Source organism: Pelophylax lessonae (assembly GCF_965119305.1).
Source record: "Pelophylax lessonae genome assembly, chromosome: 13".
Lineage (NCBI taxonomy): Eukaryota > Metazoa > Chordata > Amphibia > Anura > Ranidae > Pelophylax > Pelophylax lessonae.
In genome coordinates, this window is record NC_138780.1 from 106,782,845 (window position 1) to 106,799,295 (window position 16,451).

General features: G+C 44.7%; 1 protein-coding gene across 2 annotated transcripts in view; it reads left to right on the forward strand.

The window, feature by feature from the left end:
- Window positions 1-6,998, forward strand: part of CDIN1 (CDAN1 interacting nuclease 1) — a 685,937-nt gene extending 678,939 nt beyond the window's left edge. For both annotated transcript variants that reach the window (XM_082275090.1, XM_082275091.1), the window contains one exon: window positions 6,442-6,998. In XM_082275090.1, the coding sequence (XP_082131216.1) occupies window positions 6,442-6,634 (193 nt within the window). In that variant the 3' untranslated portion in view covers window positions 6,635-6,998. The remainder of the gene's footprint in view (window positions 1-6,441) is intronic.
- Window positions 6,999-16,451: the final 9,453 nt, after the last annotated feature.

Genomic DNA, 16,451 nt, shown 5'->3' on the forward strand with positions numbered 1-16,451 from the left:
TGGTTCAGGTAGCAACATTTATACCTATGTTTCTATACTTGTAACATTATATTGTTGTGTTTTATTAAGCTTCACATCTTAGTCAGTTAGGATATACTAGATTTTAATCCTTTCTAGATATTGTCAAGGACGAATTTTCTTATTTGCTATACCTATTTTTGAACTACATGGTATTAATTCCAGATACAATTTAATATAATGATCTTTATACCCATGCTTTATGATGTTACTTTCTTATTGTTGCATCTAAACCTCCTTGTAGAACATGTTAAAACTCAATAAAACAAATTTGACAAGAAAAAAAAATAAAGGTCCATAAGACCTAATTTATAGCCCATTTTAAAAATAATGATGTAAATGAAGCCTTTAGTGGCGGAGCCCCAGAGATGACCAGTGTAGTCTGTTGTATAAGTGCTCTCAGTAGGGGAGAGGGGCCAGTCATAGCAGCCCCCATGCATGTTTGTATAAGTGAGGTGAGGTTGATGTGTAGCGGCTCTCTGATTGATGGTGATTACTTGTTTATGAACCTGAGGCTGAAGGTCTGAACTTCCTCATGGGCCAAATAGTTCAGGGGGCTGTTTCCTGACACTGCCCGAGGGATCTCTCCATCTAAAGTAGGAGGAATGGATACAGAGGCAGGCAGCCAAGTCTGAGTGTAAAAAAATAAGAACGGTATTGATATGTATATCTTGTGTATTTGTTTAAAAAAAAAAAAAACAGCACAGACGTATAGCTGAAATTACATGGCGGTGTGATGGTTTGCTTCTCTTTTTGCACTAATATTTCTCTGTAGAGGTATAACATGCTGAAACATTTTTCCAAAGGACCTACCAGGAGAAACTGGAATGTTTACTGCTTACATTGCTGCATCAATAAACCAAGAATTTGACTTTTCCTGTGCTGTCCTATATACCTTTTAATGAGACATCTAATCTGCAAACTTCTGCAACTAGTTTTGACCCTTCTATTTGGTGTAGAAATTGTTCTTGTGAAATCTGTTTCACTAATTGAGAATGAGTATTCAGAACCAATCTAGAGCCTTAGGGTTATACTGCGATTTGTATACTAGTAAATGTTTCCAATGAAAATATCTCAATTTTTCAAGTTTGCTCTGGGCAAACTAAAGCTTGATCTCCAGGATGATAAAAAAAAAAGACTAAAAAATGATTGCAGTTCAGTATTAATTTAATCAAGCAGTGTAATTACTTTAATTTAACCTGTAATCTGCCACTTGCATTCCCCTGGATAGCAGCGCTGAAACTAAGAAAAAGAGAACCAATGCAAGGAGCCTATCTGTTTTACTGCAGTGCTCATATGCTAACAAGGACATACTGAAAGGAGGATGTGGTTATCTGTTTGCTTCTCTCCTTTTTACTGTCCAGGCACAAGCTGGGGTAAGGATGATACCCACAGGTGTTATTTAACTACCTCAATACTGGGCACTTAAACCTCCTTCCTTCCCAGACCAATTTTCAGCTTTTAGCCCTGTTGCATTTTGAATGACAATTGCGCGGTGATGCAACACTGTACCTAAACCAAATTTATGTAATTTTTTCCCCACAAATAGAGCTTTCTTTTGGTGGTATTTGATCACCGCCAGGTTTTTTCTTTTTTGGTGCACAAATAAAAAAAGACTGAAAAGTTTGAAAAAAAAAAAAAAGTTTTTTGTTTAGGTTATAAAATTTTGTAAATAGATATGTTTTTTCCTGCACTGATGAGCACTGATGACGCCGCACTGACAGGCACTGATGAGGAGACACTGATGGGGTGGCACTGATATGCAGCACTGATGGGCACTGATAGGTAGCACTGATATGCAGCACTGATGGGCACTGATATGTGGCACTGATAGATAGCACTGATATGCAGCATTGGTGGGCACTGATAGGCAGCGCTGATGGGCACTGATAGGCAGCACTGATGGGCACTGATAGGTGGCACTGATGGGCACTGATAGGCAGCACTGGTGGGCAATAATGGGCACTGGTGGGCAGCACTGATAGATGGCAATAACGGGCACTGGTGGGCACCACTGATAGATGGCATTGGTGGGCAGTACTGATAGGGGGGCACCACTGGCAGGCTCTCTGAGCCCTGTTTGCCATCCCTGGTGGCCATGGTGGGCATCCCTGGTGGTCATGGGTGGGCATCCCTGGTGGCTCTAGTGGCACCCCCTCCCCCCAGGACTGCACTGGTAATCAATCATCTGATTACCAGCACAGACCCCCCCTGTTATCAGTGAGTAATTAGAAATACTCACTGATCCCCCCAGCTGCAGCACCGATCCTCTCCTCTTCTCCTCACTGACAGGATCTGTCAGGAGGAGAAGAGATTGAAGCCGTTGCAATGGCTGTATTGACATTACATGAGGGCTGTGATTGGACACAGCCGTCATGTGATCAGGAGGGCCAATCACAGGGCCCTCCTGCCACATCTTGTTGCTCTGTGTCCTAGGGACACAGGCACATCAAGATCGCGCCGCTGCGCGTGCCCGCGGCGGCGCAATCTCTCTCCTTCTGAAGGACGTTCCGGAACGTCCGATCAGAAGGACGAGACTCCCACCCGGCCGTATATGTACAATGGCCCGGGTGGGAGGTGGTTAAAGGAGTTTTAAAGGCAGAAGGTTTTTTATCTTAATGCATAAAAAGCCTTCCGTGTGTAGCAGCCGCCCCAGCACTCCCTAATGCTTACCTGAGCCCCGTCTCTATCCAGTAATGCCCACGAGTCCCTCGGCTGTCCGGAACTCTCCCTCCTAATTGGCTGAGACACAGCTGCAGCGCCATTGGCTCCCGCTTCAAATAATCAAAGTCAGTTAGCCAGTCAGAAGAGAGAAGGGGCAGGCAGAGCTGAACAGCAGCTCCGTGTCTGAATGGAAACACAGAGCTGCAGCTCGGCTCGGGTGCCCCCATAGCAAGCTGCTTGTTGTGGGGGCACTCAACAGGAGGGAGGGACCAGGAGCAGCGAAGAGGGACGCGAGAAGAGGAGGATCTGGGCTGCTCTGTAAAAAACACAACTGCACAGGGGAGGTAAGTATAACATGTTTGTTATTAAAAAAACAAAAAAATACCAGACTATACAATCACTTTAACCTGCTATAGTAATATGATAGCTGGTGGGAGCTCCCTGGTTCCTGGAGAATGTCGTGCCTACTGCGTGCTCTGGCAGCTCGATCTGTCACCGGTGGACACAGCGGATGACTGATCGTTGTACCCGGCCATCCTCAGTATTATTTGATCACTGTGACCAATAACAGCGGTCAAATGACAGTTGTACACAATGAATGGCTTTCATTCATGGCCTTATATTGTGTAGTGTTCTTATCTCCTTGATTGGTTACAGTGATCACATGGTGCAGACAGGGCCATTCACAGCACACGGCACCATGTGATAGCTGTTGCCAATCACAGTTATCCCAATAGTACATAATGGCTATGAATGGCTGCTATTCATAAAAATCAATACTTCTAAGAGTGTTGATCATAGTTTTGAAAACAGTCCTGATCACCTACCCAGAGTAGTACAGTGTTTTGTTAGAACAATGTTAATTTTTTTTTTCTTTTCACATATGATCAGTATCCCTGATCACCATCACACCAATCATATGATGCTGTACTGCCCTAATATGTAAAGTCAGTCTTTATCCCTGATCACCACCACACCAGTCATGATGATGCTGTACTGCTGTAGTATGTATGAAAAAAACGCATTTTATTTATTTTAATTTTCCAAAAAATTGTGAAAAAAAATACAACTTCTAAAAACTCAACATCCCCCGTTCTAAATACCTTGGAGCGTGTACTTTCCAAAAAGGGATCATTAGGGGGATATCTGTACTGTCCTTTTAGGGCCCCTATAGTTTGTAGACTAACTTTTACACAGACTAAATAGTATACACTGATTTGGGTTATTTTTACCAAAAAAAAGCAGCAGAATACATTTTGTCCTAAATTTATGAAGAAAGGTTATTTATTTGCAAATCACAAAAACGAAGAACATTGTGGGTTTTTTTTTTTTTCAAAATATTCTGCACTTTTTTTTGTTTATGTAGCAAAGCAATAAAAAAACAATGGTGATTAAATAACGTCAAAAGAAAACTCTATCTCTCTCAAAAAATGATACAAATTTAATTTGGTTACGGTATTGCACGACTGAGTAATTGGCATTCAAAGTGTGACTGGGCAGGAAGGGAGTTGAAGTGTCCAGTATTGTAGTGTGTATATATAAACATTTTTAGATATTTTTTTATATGGTTTGATGTGTAGACACTGGCATTTCCTAATCCCAAACGGTAACAAATTACATACAAATGGCGCCCAAGGGACTTTCACCAGAAATGCCAAGCATGAACCTATGAAAAAGTAAAAACCAAAAATTTTTTATTCCAGAAGTATTAACTACTTGCCGACCGCCGCACGACTATCTACGGCGGCGGTCAGCCCCTCACAGGCAAAGTGACGTAGGGCTACGCCACTAGCTTGTGAGGGTCTAGGGAGCGAGCGCGCGCCACCGGAGGCGCGCTCCCGCGTGGTCACGGACCCCCCGCGCGTGTGACCGGCGGACCCGATGTCCGCCAGCCACTCTGCGATCGGCGGGGGAGAGGGAGAAAGTCAGGCAGCTTGTGTAAACAAGCTGCCTGTCATTCTCCCCTCTGTATGAGAGATGATCATATGGATCTACTATGTAGATCCATTGATCACTCTGCATACAGCTGAAGCCACAGCCAATCACAGTTAGAATCACGCCCCTAGGGACACACACAGCCCCTCCCTCTCAAATAAAGTTAACCCCTTCACTACCAGTGTATTTTTACAGTAACAGTGCATATATATAGCACTGATTACTGTAGAAATGTCACTGGTAACCCCAAAAGTGTCAAAAATGTCAGTCAAGGGTCCGATCTGTCCGCCGCAATGTCGCAGTACCGCAAAAAAAAATTGCAGATCACCGCCATTACGCGTTAAAAAAAAAAACAACAAAAATGACAAAAATCTTTCCCTTAGTTAGTAAACGCAATAACTTTTGCGCAAACCAATCAAAATACGCTTTTTGCGATTTTTTTTTACCAAACATAGGTAGCATAAAACAAATTGGCTGAAAATGTTAAAAAATTTTGATTTTTACATTTTTTTGGGGGGGAATTTCATATAAAAAAAAAGGGAAAAATATTGCTATTTTTGCAAAATTTACGCTCTTTTTTTGTTTATAGCGCGTGATCAAAAAATCGCACAGGTGATCAAATACCGCCAAAAGAAAGCTCTGTTTGTGGGAAAAAAAGGACGCCAAATTCATTTAGGTACAGCGTCGCACGACCGCGCAATTGTCCGTTAAAGTCACGCAGTGCCGAATCGCAAAATACCCCCTGGTCGTTTAGCAGCCAAATCCTCCGGGGCTTAAGTGGTTAAACAATACATTAAAAACTTGAAATACACAGTAAAATGGTTATTAACACAATAACTCTAATTGTGTTAAAAACTCTCTTACAGTTCTTCAACTAATATTAGCCTCCTAAAGAAGTGAACAGAGATTCAAGAGAAAGTTTTCAAAATGAGAATGCCAATGATGTAGTCCATTAATTTACAGCTCTCTGTTATTAATCTTTTGATAAGCAATTTATGATGGGAACATCCAATCAATGACACAAATGTATTTTAAGTTTTTTTTTATTGTCTTTTATATACTTCTGGAATAATAAATGTATGGTTTTTACGTTTTCATATGTTACTGCTTGGCGTTTCTTGGGAAAGCTCCTTGGGTCTGTATTGCATGTATTTTGTAACAATGTACAGTAGATTTTCCAGCAGTCGGTTAGCTTGAAAAGAGGAGGAGGGAGGAGCAGGGGAGTGCCACTATTGATGCATACAATGTAGGGAGACACAACTCTAGTCCCTGCATGTAAGAATAGCTTTATAGGATGCTGCAAAAAAAAAAAAAAAAAGAGCCACTTATTAGAGAAAACTTATGTTTTCTGCTTTAAGTGAATAACGCTAGCGGCTATAGCAGCAGCCTGGTTGTACCCAAGTTGATTGATCGATTAACGTGGTACATTCAGCTTGCCCATTAATGGTTCAAATCTTGGCGTGTTCCTGCTGAACCGGCAGAGATTCGAACTGTGCATGGCCGGCCTTAGACACTTGCATCCAAGATCATTGTATAAAGGGGAGGTAAAGAGCTCCAAAGTCTGCTGACACTAGACTCTAGATTCTACATCCTTAGAAAACATAAATCCATCTCTTTCCTGGGCAGGCTTTGGATTGTGTAGTGCAATGCTATGCTAGTACTGGTGTGAAAGGTGACGTTATGCTTCCATCAATAGCTCTTTCTGGTTTTATTTTCCTTGTTCTGCCCTAGGCAGCAGGCACAATCTGTAAATGGTTCTAGATGATTGTTTTCTGGTTACCATATTTGAATTTAATGGTAAATTTATATGTTTTTATCTTTCAGGTTTGGGCCTGGCCTGGTGATTTACTGGTATGGATTTATTGAGGAGCTGGACAGTAACCGGGACCGTGGCATTCTATTGAAGCATGAGTTTCCCAGTGATATTGTAACTCTGAGTAGCTGCCTGGCTCTGGAAGATGAGAGCAGCCAAAGTACCAGAGACTGTAAAACAGATAGAAACCAGGAAACAGTGTAGTATTTCCATGCAGGCCTTAAATGTTGAACTCTAGATGAACTGCAGTACGAGGTTACAGAGCTGCCTTCTCATACAAACACTCAGGCAATCTGTTTACCTTCCTTCCCATCTGCCCTTCTGCCCTGTGCGACAGCCCAAAGCTCACGCATTATCTGTAACACCTCTGCTTGTGCAGATGATCTGGAGACATACTCATTGGCCTTCCTTCCGTCTGCACCCTTCCAGTTAAAGCCAAGAGGAAACCAATGCTCTTCTGACGCCCTTTTTCTTACAACTCCCCTGACATGCCTGCAAAGAACCTGTCTCTGCTGGCTTGTTTCAGACCTCTATATTCCAGGGAAAATCGACAGATATTTGATATTAAACACTGCCATAGTCCCCGTATATATAGTCCACTTAAAATAACGTAAGGTCTCTTGCTATTAACACTGCATTCTGAAGGTTCATCTCTGTTAAGGTATCAATATGCCATGTATTCTTTTTGCTGCAGGATCACTGACACTGCTTTTCTATACCTTTTGTGTACTGTCCTGGCTTGTAATGTTAGTTAAGCTGGCCACCCTGGACTATTAATTTCCTGTTCAATAGAATGAATGTGATGAAGCAGCCACTTTAGACCAAAGGTAGTATTTTGCCATTGAGTGGAGGGGATCTCCATTGTACCTTTCCACTAATGGTTTCTTACATTGTGATTGGACAAAATGTCAGGCATCCACAGAATTCATTAATAAATGTGTAGGTGAAAATTGTTTACCTGTGTCTGCTTTTTGTTTTTAGAATTTTTTAGAAAAGTAACTATCCAAAAAACCAGGGGCTTGCAACAGGAAATAGAGTGCGTCTCCCACAGCGTTCTGCACTCGCAGCACAAGCTAAGCGGTTTTACTCAATAGAGCTTCATCTATCAGTGGGCACATTCAACCTTTCAGTCATACAATATGTTGATCAGAAATGTACAATTAGCTGTTGGATTTGCAGCCCCCAAGTGATTCTATACTGCGGAAATGTAAGGTAAAACAGACTTCCACAGATGCAAGTACTTACCTTGCTTTAGGTGAGACATTCAGCTGTCAGGAGTGAAAGCAAAGCTTTGTAAAGGCTACATGTCACTGAAGCTGTAGCTTACACAAAGCTATGGACTCCCCTATGACATTACTGATTGGCCCTGTACTCTCATGTATAGGGAGTCGCATGCTCCTCTATATCTTGAAGTACTGTGTATTTCCTTCAGCTGTTAGCTCTGAACTGAGAGGCGCATGACTGAAGGAATGGTAAATATATACTGCTGGATATGGGGTAATGTGGGTAAACTAAGTCTCTGGCTTTGCTCAAAGGTTTGCTTTAAAGTGAGTCTGACAGGCAAAAAAAGTACATACTTCATGAAAAAACTTTCATACTGGGACCTCCTGAATCTAGAATATGATTATAGGTATTTATTTTGCACCATCAATTTACACAGCACTTTACATTCTATTCATTTACATCAGTCCCTGCCCTCAAGAGCCAGTTTTAGACAGTAACCAATAAACCTACCAGCATGAGTTTGGAATGTGATGAGGAAACCTACACAAGAAATGACATGAAAACTACAGGTAATTGTGTTCAAGCTTTGGGCCCCAGTACTGCAAAGCAGAAGCACAACTGAGTCATAGTGCACACCTGGCATTCTCCCCACTCTCCCAGCATTCCAAAGTGCAGCATTGGCTCCCAAGCTTCCCACATTGCATTGTGGGATACCAGGGCCTGGTCAGAGTGCCAGCTGAAACTGTGTGCCGGCACTTCCTGGTTCATGTAAGGTATGTGGAGATTTTTCCAGTACTAGGTTTAAGGATAATTACTGTAAGATGTTACACTACACTGTTTGTTATGACCCTCAGCACCTAAAGGGGGTGATTGACTGCAATGAAGAAAATGTGGCCTATCTTCACTTCAAACATCTAGTTATGAGCAGAAGAATTTAGGAAATTGCAGTTTCAGACGCATGTTTTGATATTCTATGCAAAATACAGGAAATGTGCACTTTAGCATATCACACACTTATTCGGACCATGCCTGTTTACTCCACGTAAAAAATGCACTTAAAGTGAACCTGTGCCCAGACAATGCCTACTAAGTTATTTACATATTCTGAATGTGCAGCAAAATCACTTTATTCAAGCCCTCATTCACCTCTGTATCTATAAGCATTGGAGACTCATACATTATTAAAATTCGCTGGAAGTCCTAGCTACTTTTCTATTACAACAGAATCTTGAAACACACAGCAGGTATATCTAAGGTGTTAGAAACTCACTGAAAATTACTTAGAGAAAGAATAACTTAAAATTGAAAGCAACAAACAAAAAGTGAAAATATACATTACAATCCCAAAATATACATTTCTCTATCATTCATTGATAGACGCAGCTCCATATAATTCTTGACCATTGGGTTATGCAGCCCCCTACAGGAGTAAAACACTAGGCAGGAAAAATCTTTACCACGCCTATGGGGTCGTCCCTGCAGGCATACACCCACACACTCTACTATAGGCTTCAGTTTGTTTCTGCCTAGCTTAGGAGTAGGGCCTAGTTCTCTGCTGGGACTTCGGTCTTAGCTGTTTTTTTTGGGAACCTTTTGTAAGACTTTACTTTTTAGTTAGTTTTGTTCCTGAGAGAACTACAAGCAACAGCCAGCTGGGTTTCGGACTGGATAGGCTAGATCCTTAAGGTCTCCCAGCCCGGCCAGCGTGCGTGCGCAGGTTATAGTCCAGCACTAGGCCTCGCCACGACCTTGGTAATGAGTAAGCGACATTCTTAGTCGTGAAACTCGTCTACCTTTTGTCCTATGTCTCAGTTTGCAGTTTGATGCCTATTTTTGATGTGGAATAAATACACTCCTGTTTGATTTCCATTTCGGAGTGCAGTCATTTTCTTTTTGATCTAACAAGTTTCTAGATTACGGATCCGACCAGCACCTGATATCACCTCACCTGGAGCGGTCTTTTCTTCAGTTTGGACTCAACATATCTCGCCACGACAGAGACCCGATGGATGGGGGAAGGCCTGCAAGTGAAACACCTCGCTGGGATGCATACGACCTGGGCCAAACTGAGTCGCAGCGTACCCCCTGGCCATCAGCACCCCACCCCGAATGGAGAAGTAGTCTGTTTGGAGTGGTGCCCACCTGATGCCGTTGGTATGGTGAGTAAGTGTCCCCCCCTATTTCTCTGGCGGTCTCGGGGTGGACTTCGGACTCACTGGTTCCCCTGGCCTCTCGGTGATACCAGGCCCCCCTCAGGCTTCCCCCCCCCCACAAGCAGTTTCCTACCTCGGGGGGGGGGGGGCGGCTGTATTGCGGCCGCTCTGGCGGTTCTGCAGGGGGGAGGTTTATCCTGGTGGGGGCCCTTCCTGAGGACCCCCTGATGTCACTGTCTAATGACCCCCCCGGGGTCCTGGGGAGCACATGGCGTGTCGTGGCAGCCACCATTTTGCTGTAGTTTCGCTCTGCATCAATGTAAAAATGTTCCCATTGTATTGTACTGTATTGTTACATTAAGGGTTTTAAATAATAAAAAATACAGGAAATGTGCACTTTAGCATATCACACACTTATTCGGACCATGCCTGTTTACTCCACGTAAAAAATGCACTTAAAGTGAACCTGTGCCCAGACAATGCCTACTAAGTTATTTACATATTCTGAATGTGCAGCAAAATCACTTTATTCAAGCCCTCATTCACCTCTGTATCTATAAGCATTGGAGACTCATACATTATTAAAATTCGCTGGAAGTCCTAGCTACTTTTCTATTACAACAGAATCTTGAAACACACAGCAGGTATATCTAAGGTGTTAGAAACTCACTGAAAATTACTTAGAGAAAGAATAACTTAAAATTGAAAGCAACAAACAAAAAGTGAAAATATACATTACAATCCCAAAATATACATTTCTCTATCATTCATTGATAGACGCAGCTCCATATAATTCTTGACCATTGGGTTATGCAGCCCCCTACAGGAGTAAAACACTAGGCAGGAAAAATCTTTACCACGCCTATGGGGTCGTCCCTGCAGGCATACACCCACACACTCTACTATAGGCTTCAGTTTGTTTCTGCCTAGCTTAGGAGTAGGGCCTAGTTCTCTGCTGGGACTTCGGTCTTAGCTGTTTTTTTTGGGAACCTTTTGTAAGACTTTACTTTTTAGTTAGTTTTGTTCCTGAGAGAACTACAAGCAACAGCCAGCTGGGTTTCGGACTGGATAGGCTAGATCCTTAAGGTCTCCCAGCCCGGCCAGCGTGCGTGCGCAGGTTATAGTCCAGCACTAGGCCTCGCCACGACCTTGGTAATGAGTAAGCGACATTCTTAGTCGTGAAACTCGTCTACCTTTTGTCCTATGTCTCAGTTTGCAGTTTGATGCCTATTTTTGATGTGGAATAAATACACTCCTGTTTGATTTCCATTTCGGAGTGCAGTCATTTTCTTTTTGATCTAACAAGTTTCTAGATTACGGATCCGACCAGCACCTGATATCACCTCACCTGGAGCGGTCTTTTCTTCAGTTTGGACTCAACATATCTCGCCACGACAGAGACCCGATGGATGGGGGAAGGCCTGCAAGTGAAACACCTCGCTGGGATGCATACGACCTGGGCCAAACTGAGTCGCAGCGTACCCCCTGGCCATCAGCACCCCACCCCGAATGGAGAAGTAGTCTGTTTGGAGTGGTGCCCACCTGATGCCGTTGGTATGGTGAGTAAGTGTCCCCCCTATTTCTCTGGCGGTCTCGGGGTGGACTTCGGACTCACTGGTTCCCCTGGCCTCTCGGTGATACCAGGCCCCCCTCAGGCTTCCCCCCCCCCACAAGCAGTTTCCTACCTCGGGGGGGGGGGGGCGGCTGTATTGCGGCCGCTCTGGCGGTTCTGCAGGGGGGAGGTTTATCCTGGTGGGGGCCCTTCCTGAGGACCCCCTGATGTCACTGTCTAATGACCCCCCCGGGGTCCTGGGGAGCACATGGCGTGTCGTGGCAGCCACCATTTTGCTGTAGTTTCGCTCTGCATCAATGTAAAAATGTTCCCATTGTATTGTACTGTATTGTTACATTAAGGGTTTTAAATAATAAAAAAAAAAAATCTGATTTAAAAAAAAAAAATGTTCCCATTGAAATGCATGGGTGGCCATGTTTTGGTAGTTCTCCAATAAGATGCTCAAGGTGGCCATTTTCTTGGAGTCCACGTTCGCTGGACAGTGGGGAGAAGCTAAGGTGACTCTAGCACATGACAGGTATTACCTGTTCCTTTGTCAGATCGTTTTTCTCTCTGCACAGAACGTTTCTATATCCCTCCATATCGTTTTCGTGGTATGTTACTGGGGTCCCTGAGGCATTTCTCATTCACCCTACTGCAGGCTGTACTAGGGCTGTGACTTGTGGAGCAGCAGTGCGGATCGCGTTTTTTGCAGTTTTTTCTTAAAGTTACAATTTTTTTTTTTTTTTAGGTAAAAAATATGGAGTCCCGGGACCAAATCTCACCCACAGACCCCCTCAGTACGGTTGCAATTACAGCAGTTTTGGAAAACCTGGTGTCAAAAGTGGATTTAGTTTTAAAAAAAATGCCAGTAGTAGAAAGCGCCCTATGCCTTCTAGTATCCTCAGATTCTGAGGTAGATATGGCCGCCACGGACGCATGCCATCCTGGTGGATCTGCATCTTCGCATTCTGATGACAACGAGGTTGTATCCTCGTCAGCAGCCCTGCGGGAAAGTGCGCTGGTGGAAGCACTTAGTGTCAGTGAGGGTAAACTTAAAAATAGCGGATAATTCTACAGCGTCAGGAACGCAAGTGTCTTTTGGCACCCGCAAATCCAGAAGTCGGGCAAAGTTTTTCCCTGTCTGGAACTTTTTGACAACATTGTCAAGTGGATCAAACAAATGTTAGTGGTGCCTAAGCGCTTTAATAGGCATCCGCTAGATGGACCGTACCACCAAAGGTGGATCATCCGATTTCCAGACTAAACAAGTCTACTGTGGTTCCGGTGGAGTCCCCAGTATTTACAGACCCTGTGGATAGACAGGGGGTCTGTCCCGCCTCTTGCGTGATCGTGGGCTCAATACTGAAACCGGTCTTTGCGATCACTCTGGTGTCTGGTGTCACAATACGAAATGGGCGAAGTTGCTGGAAGGTGACTTGGAAACTGAGCAGCTCTCGTCGGGCCTGATAGAGCTAACGGACAAAATAGTCCAAGCTCTTCTGTATATATGTAATGCTTCGCTAGATGCGGCTCCACTGGTAGCCAGAGTACCTGCGGTGGAGGTTGCTATTACATGCATGGTGAAAAGCTGGTCTGCGGGCCAGGCTTCCAAAAAGGCTCTTTCTGACCTTACCTTTACGGGGGACAGGTTGTTTGGATCCTCCCTGGATGAGTTGATCAAAGGCCTCACAGTTGGGAAGAGGATTCTTCTTCCCCAATCCACCAAGAGCAAGGCACCGCGTAATAGATGGGAGCCTTCATTTACTGCTCATAGGCGGCCCTTTCGTACCTCCGGGTCACAGGAGAAAGGAGCTAAGCCATTCAGTTCTTCTGGGGGTTCCAAGAAGACATGGTCGGGTAAGCTGAGAATGGGCCAATCCAGATCTGCGGACAAATCCTCATCTGCATGAAGCGACGCCCTCACCCGTTTCTGGGGTGGGGGGACGTCTTTGCTTCTTTTCGGAACCATGGACTTCCTTGATTCAGTACAAATGGGTTCACAAACTGATCCGATTGGGTTACAAGATCGAATTTAGGTCCCGACTGTTAGACAGGTTCTTCCTGTCCAACCTCTGCCTATCTCCAGTTCGGCTAACAGACCTACGAAAAGGTGGTGCAAGATCTGCTGTCACAGGGAGTGATTGTGCCAGTTCCCTCTCCGAAGTGTTTTTAGGGGTTTTATTCAAACCTTTTCACTATGCCCAGGAGGAAGGGTGACAAAGTGCATCCAATCCTGGATCTCAAAGCTCTGAACTGCTTAGTGCGGGTACAGAAGTTTTGAATGGAGTGTTTTCGCACGGTGGTGGCGTCCCTACATCAGGGAGACCTGTTGGCCTCTATCAATATCAAGGACACATATCTACACACCCTATCTATGCTGTGGGAGAGGAGCACTTTCAATTTGTGGCATTACCCTTTGGTCTCGCCTCTGCTCCCAGGGTCTTCACAAAAGTTTTTGCTCTGATATTGGCACTTCTACGTCAGAGGGGGATTGCAGTCCTAGGGTACTTGGACGATCTCCTGTTAAGAGCAGATTCTCATTCAGCTCTGTTGGGGGGATTTGACAATCACTGTAAGAACTCTGCAAGAGTTTGGCTGGACCATCAATTTCACAAAATCAGCCCTGGTACCATCCTCAAGACTGGTCTGACTCTGGATTCTGCTTCAGCAAAGGTTTTTCTTCCTCGAGACAAGCTGCAGAAGTTGCAGGGGGTGATTCATTTGTTGTTGTCCAGCAATCTGTCCTCTCTGCGGACTTGCATGAGAGTCCTAAGTCTGATGGTGTCGACCTTTGAGGTGGTCCCATTTGCTCAGTTCCACACCAGGTCATTACAGAGGGAAATTATGGTCAAATGGAACAAAGATCCAAAGTCGTTGGATTCTATGATTCGGTTGAGTCACAACACAAAGACTGCTCTCCTGTGGTGGCTTCCCTCATTGGCATTGCACCAGGGCAAGTCTTTCCTCCCATTGTACTGGACCGTGGTCGGCACGGACACCAGCCTGTCCAGCTGGGGAAGCTGTGTGCCCAAGGTGTCTTGGACAGTGGAAGAGTCAAGACTACTGATCAATGTTCTGGAACTCAGGGCAATAAATCTTTGCCTTTGTCACTGGACAAATCTTCTACAGAGTTGTCCAGTCTAGGTTCAATCGGACAATGCCACAGCCGTGGCCTACAGCAATCATCAAGATGGTACCAAGAGTGTCCTAGCAGCCAGGGGGTGGCCGAGATCTTGAAAAGGTTAGAGAATTTTGTTCCGGCTCTCTCCGCGGTACACCTCCCAGGTGTGGAAAACTGGCAGGCTGACTACCTGAGCCGTCAGGTGTTGGATCAGGAGGAATGGTCTCTACACCTGGAGGGGTTTCATCTCCTGTGTGCTCGGTGGGGGACACCCGATGTCGACCTGTTGGCCCCACGGCTCAACAAGAAGGTTCAAAGGTTTGTAGCCAGGTCACGGGATCCCCTAGCCGACGCCGTAGATGGACTGGTGGCTCCTTGGGGTCATTCTCGGCTGATCTATGTGTTTTCACAGCTGAAATTCCTGCCGAGACTTCTGCGCAGAATAGAGGCGGAGGGGATTCCAGTCATTCTGGTAGCTCCAGACTACAGACCTCGCCGGTCTTGGTATGCAGATCTGGTAAGATTGGTTGCCGATGCTCCTTGGAGACTTTCTCTCAGGGAAGAGCCGCTATCTCAAGGGCCGATCTTCCATCCTGCTTTACAGTCGCTGGCTTTAACGGCGTGACTGTTGAAAGCGAGGTGTTGGAAGTATAGGGGTCTTTCTGATTCAGTGATTCCTACACTGTTGAAGGCCAGGAAGTCTAATTCCAGGAAGATCTATCATCGTACGTGGAAATTGTACATTTTATGGTGTGAATCCCTGAAGGTGCATCCTCGCCTTTTTTCGGTTGCTAGGATCTTGGCTTTCCTTCAAAGAGGTGTCGAACAGAAGTTGGCCTTGGCTACTATTAAAGGCCAAGTGTCGGCCTTGGCTGTGTTTTTTCCAATGTCCTTTAGCCTCCAATGCGTTGATTCACACTTTTATCCAAGGGGTCCGTCATGTGGCCCCTCCGAGGAGATCCCCGTTACCTCCATGGGATCTGAATTTGGTGTTGTCTGTTCTTCAAGAACCTCTTTTAGAGAACATTAGGAAGATTCCTCTGCTTACCTTGTCTCAGAAGGTTGCCTTTTTGGTGGCTGTTACTTCTGCTCACAGAGTATCAGAATTGGTGGCGCTTTCCTGCCGTTCGCCTTATTTGGTGGTCCACAGAGATAAAGTGGTACTTCAACCTAGTCAGTCGTTTCTTCCTAAAGTGGTTTCTGATTTCCATCTAAATTAAGACATTGTGCTGCCTTCTTTATGTTCTAAGCCTAAGCATTCTGAAGAAATTGCTTTGCATTGTTTGGATGTGGTTCAGGCAATTAGGGTTTACCTGGTGGCTTACTGAATGTTTCAGGAAATCAGATTCTCTTCTTGTCCTTATGGAAGGACCTAGAAAGGGATTGGCTGCATCTGCTGTGACCATTTCTAGTTGGATCAGGCAGACGGTGGTTCAGGCTTATTCACTGAAGGGTCAGGTTCCACCTTTCCCTGTGAATGCACATTCTACTAGGGTGCTGAGTGCTTCTTGGGCTTTTCGCCATCAGGCATCAGTGATACAAGTTTGCAAGATGGTCGTCTGTGCACACATTCATAACATTTTATAAAGTAGATGTGTTGGCATCCTCGGATGCTTCTTTTGGCAGCAAGGCTTTGCAGGCTGCTGTTTGAAAGAGACTTTGTCTCTTCGAGGGTTTGTCCAGGTGAGCTCCTGTTGTTCCTGATTGAGCTCTATATTCTCTGGTTGGTTAAAGTCTTAGCCTTGTTGGGGAATTACGTTTTTTTTTTCTCGCTGTTTTCCCAACCCTCATACAAATACTGCTTTGGGACGTCCCAATGGTCAAGAATTATATGGAGCTGCTTCTGTCAATGAACGATAAAGAAAACTGGATTTTTGTCTTAACCACTTGCCGACCGCCGCCCGACTATATACGGCGGCGGTCAGCCCCTCCCAGGCAAAGTGACGTACCAATACGTCACTAGCCTGG